Source organism: Miniopterus natalensis, chromosome 16, assembly GCF_054644295.1.
Source record: "Miniopterus natalensis isolate mMinNat1 chromosome 16, mMinNat1.hap1, whole genome shotgun sequence".
Taxonomy (NCBI): Eukaryota; Metazoa; Chordata; class Mammalia; order Chiroptera; family Miniopteridae; genus Miniopterus; species Miniopterus natalensis.
In genome coordinates, this window is record NC_142096.1 from 272202 (window position 1) to 289574 (window position 17373).

General features: G+C 46.8%; 1 protein-coding gene across 2 annotated transcripts; it reads left to right on the forward strand.

The window, feature by feature from the left end:
* The first annotated feature begins 958 nt into the window (after nt 1-958).
* On the forward strand, nt 959-16619 carry CALB1 (calbindin 1). Of its 2 annotated transcripts, XM_016198955.2 has the most exons (11): nt 959-1037; nt 1406-1482; nt 4866-4940; nt 9254-9337; nt 9443-9499; nt 12322-12399; nt 14710-14765; nt 14856-14895; nt 15023-15076; nt 15859-15930; nt 16506-16619. In XM_016198955.2, the coding sequence occupies exons 1-11, from the start codon at nt 959-961 to the stop codon at nt 16617-16619; spliced, it is 786 nt and encodes a 261-aa protein (XP_016054441.2). The 2 variants fall into 2 exon arrangements, with proteins under 2 accessions (XP_016054441.2, XP_087681270.1); XM_087825144.1 differs by lacking the exon at nt 4866-4940.
* Nucleotides 16620-17373: the final 754 nt, after the last annotated feature.

Below are 17373 nucleotides of genomic sequence, written 5' to 3' on the forward strand. Positions count from 1 at the left end.
CTGCCTGAGACGCGTTTAGTCAACAGGAATCACCCACACGGGCATCTCTGTCATGAACACGCGTAACTTGTGTGTACTCGGGCGGCTTTCCCAGCTCCGCGGTAGCTCCCAGCTTCCGAAAAGCGCTTTCGCAGGGACGGAGGCTCCGCCGGGGGTCCCTGTGCTCGGACCCGCGGCCGGCGGCCACAGCCCCCGGCGGCCACCAGCCCCCGGCGGCCCGAGCTGGGGCCAGGTGCTCGGCTTCTCCGCTCGGCTCCGATCCAAACCCGAGGCGGCGACGGGCCAAAGCACCCCCAAGGTCGCCTCCCTCCCTGACGCTGAGACTCCGTCCTCTGACTCCATCACTTTCCAGCTACAACCCGCGCGAGCAGAACCCCGGGGTCGCGCGGTCTCGGGCCAGCGCGGCGGCCCGCGGAGGAGCCCAAGCGGCGCGCAGGGGGCGCGGGGGGCGGGGCGCCAGCCCCTGGGCTCGAGATCGGGACCACGCCCCGCGCCCCGCGCCCCGCCCCCGCCCCCGCGCCCCCCGGCCGCGCCCGCCCAGCACCTGCTGCCTCCGCCCGAGGTCGACGCCTGCGCCCCGACGGGGCTTCGCCGTGATACTCGGGAGGCGTTTTTCAGGCGCACGTGGGCCGCGGGCGTCCAAGCCCGACCCTCAGCCCCGGGCGAGGCTGCAGGGTGGGCGGGGCCGTGGGCGGGATAAAGGCCGCGGGGTGGGCGGAGCCATGGTGGGCGGGATAAAAGCCGCGGTGGGCGGGGCCGTGGGCGGGATAAAGGCTGCGGTGGGCGGGGCCGCGGGCGGGGCCGCGGTGGGCGGGATAAAGGCTGCCGCCCGCGGCGGGACACGAGGGCCGAGCCGACTGCGCCGCGCTGGGCTGAGCAGCACCGCGGACAGCGCCCGGGCCGCGGCTCCGACACCCTCGCGCCGACACCCTCGCGCCCACACCTCGCCCGCGGCACGATGGCAGAGTCCCACCTGCAGTCGCCCCTCATCTCAGCCTCACAGTTTTTCGAGATCTGGCTTCACTTCGACGCTGACGGTGACGATCTGCTCGCTCCGGGTCTCCCCGTCGGTCCCCTCCCCGCCCCAGCCCGCCCGGCTTCTTTCCCTGCTCCTCCCCTCCCGCGCCGCGCTCACCTCCAGGCTGGCGGGACTGGGAACTGGGAAGTTTGTATATTGCTTCTACGTTACCCCGAACAGTAAACTTCTTTCTCTCCAAGAAAGTGGAGGGGCAGGGATTGGGGGACAATGATCCCCAAAGGCCCTGTGGCCATGCTCAGCACCCCTCCTCTGGGTAACCCAGGTCCAGGCAGGAGAGAGCCTCTGGGGTGGCCGGGAAGCCGCCCGCCCTGCACAGGAAGCCGGGAAGGGCCGGGATGCTGACACCTGGCGCCTCTGTCTCCGCAGGAAGCGGGTACCTGGAAGGGAAGGAGCTGCAGAACCTGATCCAGGAGCTCCAGCAGGCGCGGAAGAAGGCCGGGCTGGTAGGTTCACGTTGCAAGGGAGGAAAATGCGTTACACGGTCTCATAAAGAGCCAGCGGGGTCCAGTGGTTTCCAAGGCTGTAAATCCCTAGTGACTGAGAAAGGGGAGGAAGAGGGCCTTCCCAAACTGTGTAGGGTAAAGAGAAGGAGAGACAGGGAGACAAAGAGACAGAGAGAGGGAGAGAGGGAAAAAGAGGCAGAGATATAGACACAGAGGAGAGACAGAGACAGACAGAGAGAGGGGGCAAGACAGAGAGACAGACGAGGAGAGAGCAAGAGATAGAGAGGAAGAGACGGAGGGGGGAGAGAGACAGAGAGATACAGAGAGACAGAAGTAGGGAGAGACAGAGAGAGACAGGAAGAGGGACACAGAGAGACAGACAGAGGGAGCCCCTAAGGGGAAAAGTCGGGCAGCCTGAAACTGGAGCGTGCAAGTCCAGCTTCTTCTGTACTTGCTCTGCTCTAATGGTGCATAAGAGGAAGGTGTGTGCGGAGACCTAGCAGGTCAGCGCCTTGGGGACTGAGTCTGGTTAGGTAATTTTTAACTTCTCTCTAACTGCGTGAGCAGCCGGGTAGGAATACATCTCTGCCCCTTGGTGGTCAGGAAGCAGATCTGCAGGTTATGGATCCCCTCCTAGGGCCGGTGATTGTTGCGAGGCTGATGTGGCTGGAGAGCTGGGAAAATGCCCTGTCTTGACTTTCCTCACGGGGAAAGTCAGACACTTGGGGAATGGCAATGAGCAAGAATTTAACCAGAAAGGTGCTCATTTCTGTCAAAAGCAAGAAACTCAAAAGTTAGAAATGTAAAACGTAAAGCAATTTTAACAATTCAATATGTTTTAAAAAGTGATGCTTTGATGTAAGCAATTAGTGGCTTTTTCAAAGTAAGCTATATTTGCAATTTAAGCCATTAGTTAATGAAACAAATGACAATTCTTACTAATTCTGAATGACTTCCTTTGGTCATGAATTAACCTGTTAAGAAAATACGTAGTCAGCATAAAAATAAAATATACCCAGCTTTAAGTTGTAGATGAGATGACTGTCCAAAGGAAAATGGGTTAAGAGCATTACTAATCTATTGGGGTTTACGTGAGACTGAATTTCAGAAACAGGGCTGGGTTCGGGCAGTTAGATGTCACTCTTTGGCTTTTTGGACTATCACTAGGGAGAGATTTTACATTGCAGATCATATATACAGGGCGGGGCAAGAGTAGGTTTACAGTTGTTCCTACAGAAAATAATACAATAACTAATAGATAGTAATACAAGAATAAACTCTGTTTCCTGTACTCGCAACTGTAAACCAACTTTGTCTCACCTTCTATATATACATATATTTGGAGGAAAACATAGGTGTGACCCTTAGCAGGTTACCACCTCTAGGACTGAGTTATATAAAATTATATATAATATATATATGACTTATTAATAGTTACATTTTGCTCTGTGTGACATACATCTCTGCTCAACATATTCAAAATAATCCCAGAGGACTCTAAAATGTAATGCATCACAGAACTACCAGTTGCTAAAATTGATCATTGACAGAGCTGATTTAAAACCAGGCAGTGCTCTGGGGATTGTTTTACCCAGGTTTAATATTATACAAATCTGAAAGTATAACTGAATGAGATCAAGTAAAATAGCAAATATTTTATAAATTCTTTCTTTCCACACCCTCCCCCACCTTATACATTATCATGTAAATAAATTTGTACAATACTATCTATATAGTTCTATGTATCTTTGACTAATAAAGCAAAAACAAATGTCTTCCTCATTTAAAAAAATATATTTAAAATATTTGGTTGAAAAATCTTACTTGTTAAAAAATTTCAAATTGACACCTTGTAAGATGCTTCCAGCAAACACATGATTGTATTTTAATTTTTCTAGAAGTAATTTTAATATTGAGATTTACTTTCACCCTAGAAATCAAATATTTAGAAACTACACATTTTTTCAGGTTTTTCTTTTCCTCTTCCCATTTTAATATCTGTATTTTTTGTAGATGACGACTCTATGTTAGAGGTTTAGAGATTTTAGAGCTTATTTTTTTTTTACTGCCTAGACCCCAATTTTAGACGATTGGAAACTCTAATTATTAGATTATAATCCAAGAATACCAAATCTGAGCACAGGTACAGGATTATATCCAGTTGCTTGGTACCTTGATTATTGACTATTTTTTCTAAGATGATGTTAAGATTTAACAATGAATGCTTTGTCTTTTGTATACATTAAAAACTTAGGGTTTACACTAGAACCTATAGTCCCACTATTACCACGTTCACTTTCTTACAATTTGTTGCCATAGTAAAATTTAATAAATGCAAGTTGAAATTAATCCACTCTAGAGGAAGCTTTTTAAAAGGCTGCATTATAATTAAATTGCTTAGTTACTATCCGTTTCCTCAATTCTACTAACAATATCTACTTTGGTTCATAAAGGAGTTTGTAAAACTTGTAGTAATGATATTCAACCTCAATATAGCCCTTAAATTATACCAACTGATCTATCCCCAGAGCATCGGCTGGTAAACACCACCATCTTTTTAGTTATGACAAGAACAGAGACCTTAATTTGCTGTGCAGGGATGTACAATGGTTGTTGGTAAAGGCTGACCTATTTTAAACAGGCTTCGGTGAGGGCGCAGGGCTGTTCTAAACGGGCTGCATGGAGACCACGGGTCTGCATTCGACGTCCGGAGTGCCAGCCCTGTGCTCACAGTTCAGATCTCCAACCTGCCAACAGGGGAGACTGTGTGAGCTACAGGACAGATGGGGGGGGGGGGGTGAAGAGAAGAAGCCAAGCAATGTTTAAAATACATTAACAGTGGCCATTATATTTAAGTTCACTAAAGGTTATAAACTGAAGAATTCTGACATTTTAAAGGGTAGCATATTCTCAAAACTAGTAATAGGAGATAAGTCATAGTGATTGATTCTGAAATGATCGTGATTGGCCCAGCTGGGCCTGGCTCAGCAGTTGAGCATCGACCTAGGGTCCAGGAGATCGCAGTTCGATTCCCAGTCAGGACTCATGCCCGGGTTGTGGGCTCAGCCCCGTGGGGGGCCTGCAGGAGGCAGCCGATCGATGGCTCTCTTATCATTGGTGTTTCTCTCTCTCCCTCTCCCTTCCTCTCTCTGAAATCAATATATATTTTTTAAAAAGAAACGATCATGATTATTACAACCCCTTCACTGGAAACCAGCAAATACTGTACATCAGCTGTCTTTAGTTTTCATGAGAGCAGTTAACCGGCATGCGTAATTCTAAATGGTTCCAATTCATCTGCAATGTTATTAACATCGTCACAAACATAATTGGGTTCGAGGTTTATTTTTACAAACTATTTACTTGCTTTTATATAATTTTAGGAGTTATCGCCCGAGATGAAAACCTTTGTGGATCAGTACGGGCAGAAAGATGACGGGAAGATAGGAATTGTAGAGGTAAGAGACGCGTTTTCCTGACAGTTTCACTAAGTGGCGTCATTTTGTAGCTGTGTCCGACTCAAAACGCGACGTGGCCAGACCAGTCTGCAGAGGCTCATCTTGCCCAAGGGACAAGCTATCTTCTGTTCAGGAACATAAAATAAGTGTTGAGAAATGAAAGGGATCTGAGTCTGCTGAGGCCTCGCAGGGACCTGGGTACATGACGGGATTTGCCCGCACAGGCCACGCCCCCGACCCCCCGGTGCGCACCCGCGGGCGAGCTTACCTGCCTCACTCGATACAGCACCTGCCGTGTGCACGGTTCCGGGTATTTCTCACCATTCAACAGTGTGGACTTTTCTGTTAAATAGAGAATGAAATGTGTGCAGTCCCTGCAACGACGTCCTGGGGAAAAGCTGCACCCTGGGTTCTGAAATTCTGTTCTGAATTGGCAGTGGGCGTGCTGGGATGTCAGAGGCGTCGCCTCGTATCTTTTGATGAGGACTTTTGTCTGAAGCAAGGAGGCAAAGCCAGGATCCCACAAAGCCAGGATCCCCATGCTTCCCGGCTCCCTCACTCCCCGTCTTCCAAAGGCTGGCTTCCCAGCTACCCCTGAAAACATCTCACCTATTTTCATCTCTATTTCTATGGGAGGACTTGAGTGGACAGCTTTCAGAAAAATAAGCTCCTGTTTTAAAATATGCCACATCGCAAGCATAATTATGTTCTTTATATAATGTCTTCAGTGCACTAGATTTTGACATATTCTGAATGCTGACAATAGTCATAACTTATCTTCGATTCAGAGAACCTGGTTTTCAAGTAATCAGTCTCCTAGGACAGGTGTGTATCAATGTGAAATACACTTACTTTTGAACAGCTAGAGTTAAGGAAGGACATACTATTATTATCTTGATAATTAAAGTATTTCCCTGGAGTGTGCCCTCCCCTCTGCCTGTGTGTAGCTCACTGCTATATAGAGAGATGAATTTATAGTAACGGGACTTGCAGAGTGAGAACGAGGCCAGCTGATCCAGATGTGGACACATGGCAGGAAGAAGATAACTTACGTCAGCCGAGGCAGAAAAGTCAGAGAGAAGTGAGACACGGTGGGTTAGAAGGCTGATGCAGTCCAGCACATGGAGCTTTTGATAGATGGGCCCTCGGGAAAAACCAGCCCAAATCCCTTGTTTGAATGTCGAGGAGACTGAAGCCAGAAAGGTCGAATGATGTGTCCAAGTTCCCACAGGCGGGTGGGGAGCGAGAAAACCTAGATCTGGCTCTGAGTTATCAGCTCAGGCTCGAGAGGTGGGTGAGTGGCAGGTGGCAGGGAGAATCAGGGACCGGGGGAGGCGGGGGGGGGGGCAGGACATGAGGGCGGGAGGACTGGGGACAGGGGAGACACTGCAGTGTTTCCTGTGAATGTCGGTTCTGTGCAGGGCGGATATGTTGAGTGCAGAGAGGAAGGAGAGGTTCTGAAAATCACTGGGGAAAAGAGACTAAAAGCTCTGGTCACAGGTGGAAAATGGGTCGGGGGAGTAGGGTGCACCTGCGCCAACAAGGTTCCCTCAGGCATACAGGGAAGTGGTGTTAAACCAAGTCCATCCTGCTGTTTTCCAGCCTGACACAGGTGTCACTTGCTAAGAAATCTGACAACAGGGGGCACAAACACAGATGTTCCAGCCAGCTGTGAAGGAAACTCCAGGTCATCCGGAGTTAGTGCTTACCTGCCCATTCACATCACGCACCTCTGCAATAGAGTCATCAGAGGACGCTGATGCTCACAGAGGGAAAGGCGGGGTTTGCCTAAATGGCATGCCCACTGAATAGGTGATGCACCAAAACCTAATCTGAGGAAACCAAATGACACTCAGGCAGCAGTCTGCTCTCCTGGGGGGGACAGGCCAGACTGGTTGGCTCTTACTGAAATGGGTGTGGGAAAGATCAGGAGAGACAGAGGTTAATTTCCAAAGTCCTGTCCTGATGAAGGTGACCGACACCCTCCAACAGTGTGCCTTTGACACCTGGATGCCTGTGAATAGTGAAAAGAGTGCTTTCTTCTGAAGTTTTCAATTTCACATGTTGAATAGATTTTAAAACTCACACACAGTTCAGTATTAAAGAGACTGTTAACAGAGTCAAAACAGGAGAAGTGAAATTCTGAGATAATTTAACAAATACCATGGCAGTCAAAAATGCTCTGCACTGACCGAGACTAATGACTCTATTGCAGAGGCCAATTAAAATAATTACAGGGAGGATAAGTGACTTAGCAGATGTTGGGGGCTCTTCTCCTGTGCTCACAGAAGTGCAGGTACCTTCCTAGGCAGGGCGAGGCATCTGCAGGCTTGCATCTGACCCCTGGGCAGGAGCGGGAACCCACCCGCTCTCCACTCTCTGTGTCCATTTGTCCAGGTCACTGCATCCACTGCAGAGCTAGATCTGAAAGCTATTTTAATCTCTGAACTGTAGCAGCCCTCCCAGGAAGCAGGCATTTCTAGCCGTCCCTTGCACGGTGGGATGTGAGCACGGGAGTATGGACACGGTGGATGTGATTTTTCTGGCAGACTGCTTTTTCACCTGAGAACCTGGAGGAATGATGGACAATGAAATCTGATTTAAAACCACACTCTGGATAGATTTTTTAAAATGATTAGGAAAAGTTTTTGATCAGAGGTTTTAATTCAGGGTGACAATGGGAAGGGACCAAGGACTCAAAATCGAGAAAGTCAGGCTGTCCAACTTCAAATCTGGCTCAAGCTAAAAGCTGTGCAGAAGCAGCCCATCTGTCCCTGGAGCTTCTGTCCCTGTGGCTGTGACAAGGGGTGACACCTGAGTATCGACATCAAATGTGACAATATGTGCCACGCAAACAGATAAACCCTGGCACACTGCAAAACTCAATACATGCATTTGCTATTGTTATTTAAAATAAAAAAGATTCACTGTGAAGTATACCACCCTCTTCTGAATGCTAAGCCTTGTCCCTGTTTCTTACACAACTTGTCAAATTCAAACTGTTAAGTTCAACTAGACTTAAATGTATAGGAGATGGGTTTTGCCTTCAGATTTCCTGGACCCACTCCTCATTGGCTGGGACCTTTGTTCAGAATAAATAAGCAAATGTTTTCTCGCTGAGCCACACTGAATATCCTTACAGATGTTTGGCCCAGCCCTTAGTTTCAACCCCCTATAAAAGGAATGGTTCTAATTGGAGATATTATTTCAAAGATCTAAAACCAAGGTTAGTTAGAGGACATTTTATACAGACAGAAAGAAGCTGAACTTATTTGGATATAAGGTAAAATGATACTTTTTATATTAAATTTAAAAATTTTTAGTGGACCTAAATGAATGAAATTTTTTTAAAAAGTGTGAGAATCGTTTTAATAATTTGGTAGAATTTTGGACCGTATCCTGACCTTAAGGTTAATCGGGACCCCAGGTTCCTAGTCTGACATCCAGGGATGGCGCAGCCATCCTAACAGATTCGCACAGTCCTGCATCCACTACATTTAAGACACTGGGTTCTGTTTCAACTCCTTCTTTCAGTGCTGAGCGTGAACATGGCCCAGGGAGTTGCCAGGACCACAGCTAATTAGCAACCAAGCCAGGAATAGAACTCGGGCTGCCAGGAGGCCATCAATCCTGCTCCCCCCTCCCTGCACTCAGGAGATGGGTCATTTTCACCCTGGAATGGGACCTGGAGCCCACCCCCCTTTTTTCAATAAAAAAAGAGCATTGAAGTGATGAAATGAGACCTAAGGAGAAATGTCATAGGGCTGAGAAAGGGAGATTATAAAATAAGCCCAAGCCTGGTGTTCAAGCAGCGGACGTGTGTCTGTTACTCCTGTGTCCATGGCTGACAGGAGTTGTCTTCTCCACCTCTTTCCATAGCCTTGCAATTGTCTTGGCTCAACATCCCCCTCGGACTCAGGGATGTGCATCTTCCTGGCACCCTTTCCCCACATTCACACTCTGCCTCTTCCCTGCTACATGCAATGATGGCCCACAGGCGTTGTGTGCCCGAAAGGAGCTGGTGACGCAGAACAGAGCAAGGGTGCAGCCCCAGCTGGGCTGGCTGATATCCAGCAAGTGGAGTGGCCACGGCCACCCAGGCCAGAGAACAGTCCAGCTGGGGCAGCCAGGTTGGGAAATGGCAGCACTCTAGGAACAAAGCATCAGGAAGAGATGTCTAGTCTAGGTGGTTCTGCTCCTCGCTTCCTAGGCAATGAAACTGCCCCCCCATGAGCATGTTCAAGGAAAGCTGAGCGGCAGCCAATGCCACAGACTGGCTTTTGGTCCCTCACCCCTTTCTCAATCCTTTGCAGCTGGCCCACGTGCTGCCCACAGAGGAGAACTTCCTGCTCCTGTTCCGGTGCCAGCAGCTGAAGTCCTGCGAGGAGTTCATGAAGGTAGGAGCCTGCTGTCCCCGGGCCTGTCTCAGGCCGCTGCTCAGAGCAGGGGGAGTGCGGGCTGGTTGTAACCTGCTGGTTCTTCTTGCCCACAATCCCTCGCAGACATGGAGAAAGTACGACACGGACCACAGCGGCTTCATAGAAACCGAGGAGCTGAAGGTAAGCAAGGACTCGCCTGCCTGGGTTTTTCCTTTCAATTGCAGCTATGAACTTGGTAGCTTTTTAAAAACCTTCCACAAAAGAAGCTAACGCTGAGCGATGGCACACGTTCACCCACATTTCCACATCGTTAACCAAGAGCCAGATCAAAAAAGAGACGTCAAGCGCTTCTTGGGCTTGCTCGGCGATGCAAGAAGGCAGCACTTCTGTGCTGCACACAAACTGTTCTCTAACGTGACAGACGCGATGACCACTGGGCGGAACACGCTACTCCTTCGCATGGAAATGTGGTTTATTTTATAAATTAAACACCTATATAAAATAGGTTTTTCTTTAAAGAGTAAGAAAATGAACAATTATTGGACACCTACTATCCTCCAGGTATGTTACCACTGCATCTAATGTTTGGGTGAGCTCTATGGGGTCAGTTTTACCCCCTGAGGAAAAGGTAAGGTGTGGAGTGAGGTCCTGTGGGCCTCATAGAAAGCAGACAGGGGCATTCCACACACCCGGCCTCCTCTTGACAACAGGGTCCTTACCTGTACAACAGATGTAACTGCCCAGGCTGCTCAAAAATGTCACCTCTGAAGATGAACATACCCATTCCCATCACACAGGCTACAGAGGAATGACAGAAATGGCCGTCCTCTGGACAAGCCTTTCCATCATTCTGTCTGATCCTCATGTCTGTGCGATGGGGTAACAATGCCTTCCTCTCAGATCTATTGTGAAGCTCAAGTGACATGTTGCACATGAAAGACTTTGTGAAATTCAAGGCACAATACATTCTATCCCTCACCATCTCAATAATTCACTAGCCTTTCAGAAATATGGAAGCACCTTTCATTTCCTTATGTCGACCTCAAGACTCCTCTGACCAGGAGACCCTGTTTTCGCGATCCTCAGAATACGGTGACTCAAGCACATTCATATCTATATTTACTGAGCACCTACTATGTGGCAGGCACAGTATGAGGTGCCTGAACTGTGTTTTCACATTTAATCCTCACAGAAGATTGGCCAGGCAGGTGTTACTGTGCCCATTCTAGACAGGGAAACTGAGGCTCAGGGATACTGGATACTTTTCAAGATCACACAGCTGCCTGGGGAAAGAACCAGATGAGCCCAGACTGAATGTGCAACAATGTGGCAACACTCCCACCGCCCCAGGCAGCCAGGCCTCCGCGGAGAGATGCCTCCCTGCAGCTGCAGGGAAACACAAATGTGAACGCTCTTCCCGTCAAGTCGGACACCATGCAAGTCACCCACAGTCTTAGAGATGGGACTTGGACCACTGCAAAACTGCTAAGACACAACCAACGATGTATCACCTCGTGGAAATGTAAACATTTTTAAAGTGAAACCACCAGAAACAAGATCTCTGACAAACGTGCCTTCAGCAGTGTAGAGCCCATAAGGTGACAGCTACATTGTGTTATTATCCCATTGAACAGAAAACATTCTTTTGATAATTACTTCAGATTCATAAGGAAAAGCTTAGCTCATTTCCAACACTGACCTCAAAATATTCCAAAGATCTCCTTTGTTCTAAATTTTCTTCTCAGAGAGAGATGCTAAATAGAATCTTCCTCTCTGGGGGTTCCGAAGATAAGTTGGCATTCTTTTTTAATGGCTCTTTCAGCAGAGCTAATTTTAAGATCTCTAATAGAGTAAAACGTCGCTTGCCCTCAGACACGGCTGTGAGCCTCAGTCCCGAGGTTTCTCCTGGGCTATTTTTGTGACCACCACTTTTGTCTCCGGTGAGGATTTTTAACCCAATTAATCTCTGACAAAAGCCTCCTAAGACTCAAGAGATAAATTCACCCCTAACAGATAACTCTGAATTTTCCATGCTTCACTGTGGATCTGAAGGGGTACGTTGGAAGTGAAAATAAATCTACTGACCCCCCCGCAAAAGTCTCCTCCTGTGAAAAGAATGAAGTTACATCAGCTCCACAAGCCAGTACACTGGGAGGGACGAACCCTCATGGAACCAGACACACCACCCGCCTGTAAAGCCCGTGCACAGATCTGCCCGTTTTCCACAGCAGCATTACCTACTTCCTGAGACAATAAGGACTCGAGACTGGGCGGCAGGAGGCGAAAATGAAAGACGTATTTGTTCACGTATTTACACTGGCATTGCTGTGTCAAGCTCTGTAAAACTTTCATGTCTCTGTTAAAAAATTCACACTCTCAGCCTCCACCTGAAATTAACAGTCATCCCTTTCACCCCCGTACTCATCCCTCTGTTAACGTGATAGCCTATCGCCCAGAGATGAGACGACGTCACCATGCCCACCTGTGTTAGGAAGCCACACCTGGGTGCTGTGGCTGGGTCCTGAAGCTGACGGCCCGCCCTGACCTCTGGGGAAAGGAGCTTCATGCCGGCTGTAAATGTGCACTTGAAATTAGGGTTCAGATAGTCTCACATGAGGTATAAGGTATAGAGGGGATTGTGTCCCTGCGGAGGGACGTGAGCACTGGTGAGGGTATCCTGATCTGAAACTCGTCCACTGAGCTGGCTGGTTCACAAGGTTTTGCTCAGATTCCTACATGTGCACAATGCAGATGTTCCTTTCACTGAAACATAAAAGCGAGTGTCACACAGACCAGGACAGAGCAGCTCAGGGAAAGACAGACACGTACCTATCAGGGCAGCATCTCTGCTGGACAGCCAGGAGGACCACGTGGTCCCATCTCCTCCCTAAGCTCCCAAAAAGGAGACTTTGCACTCACGGATGTGACGTTTCATGGCGTGTGGAATGGCGGCACACTGAATGTTACTGGTGGAATTTACCTGCTTGTTCTCTGTTTTACAGAACTTTCTGAAGGACCTGCTGGAAAAAGCAAACAAGACTGTTGATGATACAAAGCTGGCCGAGTATACAGATCTAATGGTAAGATGATCCCAAGAAGACTGCAGCCAATGGCCTGCTCATTCCCAAGGCTGCAGGGGGTGAAATAAATAACCACAGTGTGGGCATCACATCCCATAGGTATCATTTCAGTTGAAAAGCTAAGTACATGAGGATGCTGACACCTTGTCAGGCTAAACAGAGGAGCATGTCCCTTCTTGTGCAGTTGGCAATTTCCTCTCTAAAAAGATCACCTGTTCTTCTTAGAAGGCAGTGTAATTACATCACTAAGTTCTATAACTTATACACATGCAAGTGACATTATAGATATATGTTTTATATATATATATATGTAAACTCATTTATTACAGAAGTTCTGAATCAGGCTTCATCACGTCTTAGGAAGGCACAGATTTTGTTGGAGTTTAAACAGCACTTAAAGCAGCCTTACTCGCTGAGAGACTGACATGGGTATTTCTGTCCTTTTCTTTTGGTTTTGGTATTTTGGGATACTACCTTGGTGTTTTGGGTGAGGAAATCCAAATATACCTTTATTCTGATGTTATGATGAATAATATAAGTGAGATCGACTGTAGAATGTTGAAAGTGGAGCCAAGAAAACTGCTTTGCACACAGGCACTTAATGTTTCAGGAATGAACGTCAAATAGATTTATGAAGCCCCAGATAAAACCATCCCAGCCTATGAAGTTAATTAGTTTCAAGTGTATAAAGTTTGCTCATTTTGACTTATTACAGTGGTAGGACTGAGTACTTTTCCTAACCTGATTCAGCCATGGGCCAAAGTATCTTGGCAACACTGTTTTGTTTCCTCTTTGAAATTCAGAGTTTTATTATTCAGATCTGCTCCTGTTTGCATGTCCACGCTTTAACTGTGAAGTTGCAGTGAGTTCTTACCTTATGGATTTAAGTAAATAACCCATGAAACATAAGCACATATTATAACTGTTACATTAAATGGATTAAAAAATTAAGACTTTTTAGCTACCCTGAGAAATCATCTTATAAAGGATCTGATTATATTCGATGTAACTGACTTTCAGCCTGTGAGTCTACTTTTATGTGAGAGGAAAAACCCTCTAGAGCTTAACTGTTGCCTTGTTCACTATACAGTGATGTTTATTATAAAGTGGGACTCATTTCTAGTTTTAAAACAACCAATACAATTGTCACAGTAAGGAAGCATCCTCATTGCTTTGCACTTGTCGTAGCATCAGCATATCTGTGTCAAGAGGGCCGACTGAGGGGCTGAGTGACTTTTGGGAAAGGACCATAACCTACATTTATCAATTCTGTTTGTGCTGATCTTAAGGGATATCTATTTAAAGTAAGACTCCTGTCCAGGTGGAGATCTGAAGCAGCCTTTTAAACCCACTCAGATGGGAGTTTTCCCGTTGGACAGACATATCTGATTAAATGTCATAAACCAGTTCAAACCTGGGAAGCAAATTAATCAAGAACTAATTAAAATTTAAATATATTTGTAAGAAAATATTTCCCTGTGGGGACTAAACTGTGTGATCTGGTGTCCAGGGCCTTGGTCCTGATATTAGTGTGATAATATTAGCACTGATGGTCAATGAATTCTAAAATGTGTCAGCATCAGACCCTGAACAACCTGCCTCCCACCACAGCACACCCTTCCTTCTGCCCCCACAGGGGCCCCATTCTGACCCTGGTCACTTTCCTTTATGAACAAAAATAATGCGCTTTTCCACATATTTAGTGTACATGTTTGATACACTTCATGCATAATTCTTCTATCTGAGATAGCACAGCAGTATTTCTACCTGCCTCCAGGTGCGTCCAATGTGGTGTGTGTGTACGTGCTATGCCCAGGCTGGGAGCTCTACAGAGTATCCAGCGTCCAAAGGAAACTAAAATGATTCCAAATTAGTCAAAGCTTCTATTCTCCAAGAATTTATTCAGAGTATCTAACTATTGCTTCTGTGTGTAACCCATTAGGTCTGAAAAAGTATCTCTCTTCACACCACTGTTTGCAGTCAGGATGTGCTACATGTCAGACAGCCTCTCCCCACATCTTGAGACATGTATACACACATATTTGCAAGAAAAATAAATGACTGTATCCTGGAACCCTACTGAAGATCACTATTACTGGGTGACTATTCCAGATTGATCTGAGAAACTTTGGCAATTACACAAGTTACAGAATTGAAAACTTGCACTGAAAGTTTAACAAATGCTGCTTTCTACAACTTTGTTGTCTCTATAAGTAACTGGTAACTCAAACTGCTTTATTTTGAATTTTCTTCTCCTTCATGCAATAAACCATTCTTCAACGGCTAAAATAACGACATTCTGTCTTTCAGCTGAAATTATTTGATTCAAATAATGATGGGAAGCTGGAATTAACTGAAATGGCCAGGTGAGCTTAGGGACTGTGCAGATATTATCATCCTAAACTGATCCTTGTAAAAAAATCTAACCTATTAACATAATGTTTTTCTCTCAAAAGGTTACTACCTGTGCATGAGAATTTTCTTCTCAAGTTCCAGGTATTTCTCTTTTTCTCTACCATAAATGGTATTGTCCTTGAACAGCCGGCATGTGGGAGTGTTGCTGAGAGAAACGGGATACAACCTAATAGCAGCATTTTAACCTTTGCTCCCTCCTGTCCTCCAGGGAGTCAAAATGTGCGCGAAAGAGTTCAATAAAGCTTTCGAGTTATATGACCAGGTACAAGTTTGTTCTTGTCTACAGTTTTTAGAATTTGGAAAGTGCTGAATGAGGGGAAAACCCTCAAACTCAAGGCTCCTATTAAAGCAACAACAGTATTAAAATCACCCAGCTGGCTCATGCTCAGCCTAAGAAATGTATTGTGGTCTGTCCCACATTAGGCAAATCTTGATGCAGATCCCATGCTATGACTTACCTGCTGTGAGGATCTGAACAAGGTACCAGTCTCCTCTGGGTCTCAGCTTCCTCACTTGTAAACAAGAGACAGTAACCCCTGCTCTGCAGGTGGGAGGAGGCTTAATCTGCATGAAAATATCCAGGAGGCTACCCCTTCCCCTCCCCCAGTGGAAGGCACCATTGTGTGTGTGTAAAGGCTGTTTGCAAAGTCACTAGCTAACGTCCTTTATTTGCTCTAAAGTCTCTCCCCTGGACCAAATGGGCATGACACCAGGCCAGTCACATAGCTTCCCCAGGCCTCCAGGTCCTCACTCATATGAACATGCTGGTGGCCACGCACCTCCACAGGAGGTGAAGTGAGCACGAAGCGAAGTGTTAAATGTGAATTTCTTTGAAAAGTTCAGAGTATGTTACAAACGCGAAGTGTTGAATGAGAGGCAATTCAGATCTATCCTGGAACTTTGGGGCAGTCAGAAATGTTGGGGGTCTGACAAGGGTGAGAATTCTGCCCGGGATGCGGGAGGGGATTTTCTGAGCATTTCCGTTGTTTGCATCGCCCCTCACTGAGATGGTGATAAGTGCCTGTTCTATTTCTCCTCCCTCAGGATGGCAATGGATACATAGATGAACACGAACTCGACGCTTTACTGAAGGACCTGTGCGAGAAGAACAAACAGGTAATTAGTTACTGTGCTCTCTCTTCTTAGGCAGACTTTATGGACCCACCCTGAAGCAACCATACACTACTTTTGGAACTCCAAGCATTTACAGAGAGGCAGAAGTAGATCGCAATTCTTAACCTGATTTGGTAACTGGAATCTATAGATTTTAAAACAACCTTGGGATCTTGCCTGTTTTGCTCAGTGGTTAGAGCACCAGCCTATGGACTGAAGGGCACGTACCTCAGCTGCAGGCTCCATCCCTGGCCCTGGTCAGGGCTCGTGTGAGAGGCAACCAATCAATGGGTGTCTCTCACATTGATGTTTCTCTCTCTCTGTCCCTCTACCCCCTTCTACTCTCTGGAAAGCAATGGAAAAAATATCCTTGGGTGAGAATTAAAAAATAAAAAAATAATAAAAAAATAAAAATAAATAAAACCACCTTGTGATTACCCACATTTGTGTACAAATGTAACCCAACTCCTCTCAACGGCTCCACGTAAGGAGTGGTTTCTATGCCGCCTTCTCTCACTTGGCCATGGCTACCTCTCTTCCACATGTAACTGCAGCACATGCCTCTGTGTTCTGTGCAGGATCTGGACATCAACAACATCTCCAACTACAAGAAGAGCATTATGGCCTTGTCGGACGGCGGGAAGCTGTACCGGACAGACCTCGCCCTCATCCTCTCTGCCGGGGACAACTAGAGTTAAGATGACCGCGGGTCACTAGCGATACACCGTATCTAAAAACAACTGTGCACTGTAAGGGAGTAGCCTGTATTTCCTTTTATATCTGTAAGTTTAACTGCATATAGATAGCTGTCCAGGGTGTGTGGCACAATCTTTTCCGCTTGTTTCTATACTGTTTGTAATGTACAGTTTTTGTAAACACAGGTCTGAAAAGGAGATTGCCTGTGCTTAGGCCAGTCAATATACACCCATTAAAAAAACAGCCCGACATATTCTTGCTTTCATACGTAGAGCTGGATATTTCCCTAAAAACTCCACCAGGATTCATCTCTAAAATCCTAGTCTCTAATGGGTTAATGCAAGTTTTTCACGGAAGCGTTCTTCCAGACAACCACAGGTCTGGCCCCCAACACGGTCCTAAGCTGTATTTCCAGTTACTAGGAGAAATGAGCTTTTGCATCTAAAACACCACCGTATCCATCCGTAGTTAGTTCGCTGTGGCTTTGAGAGGACAGGGTTCAGCTGTCAGCGCCCCGGCTCCTGCTGGGACCCACATGCGGGTTCCAGGCGATGAGATGACAAGACAGCGCCGGCCGCCGCCGCGTGTCCGACTCTGAGTGTCCAGCGAGCCCGCCGCCGGAGGACGGCCTCAGCCCATTGTCTAAACTTGTCCCGTGGTGCAGACGGTAATTATCCTGGTAAAACGCTGTTTGTACGTCACTCTGTGTGTCACCTGATTAAACTACCTGTGCCGGCGTCTGCTGTGTCC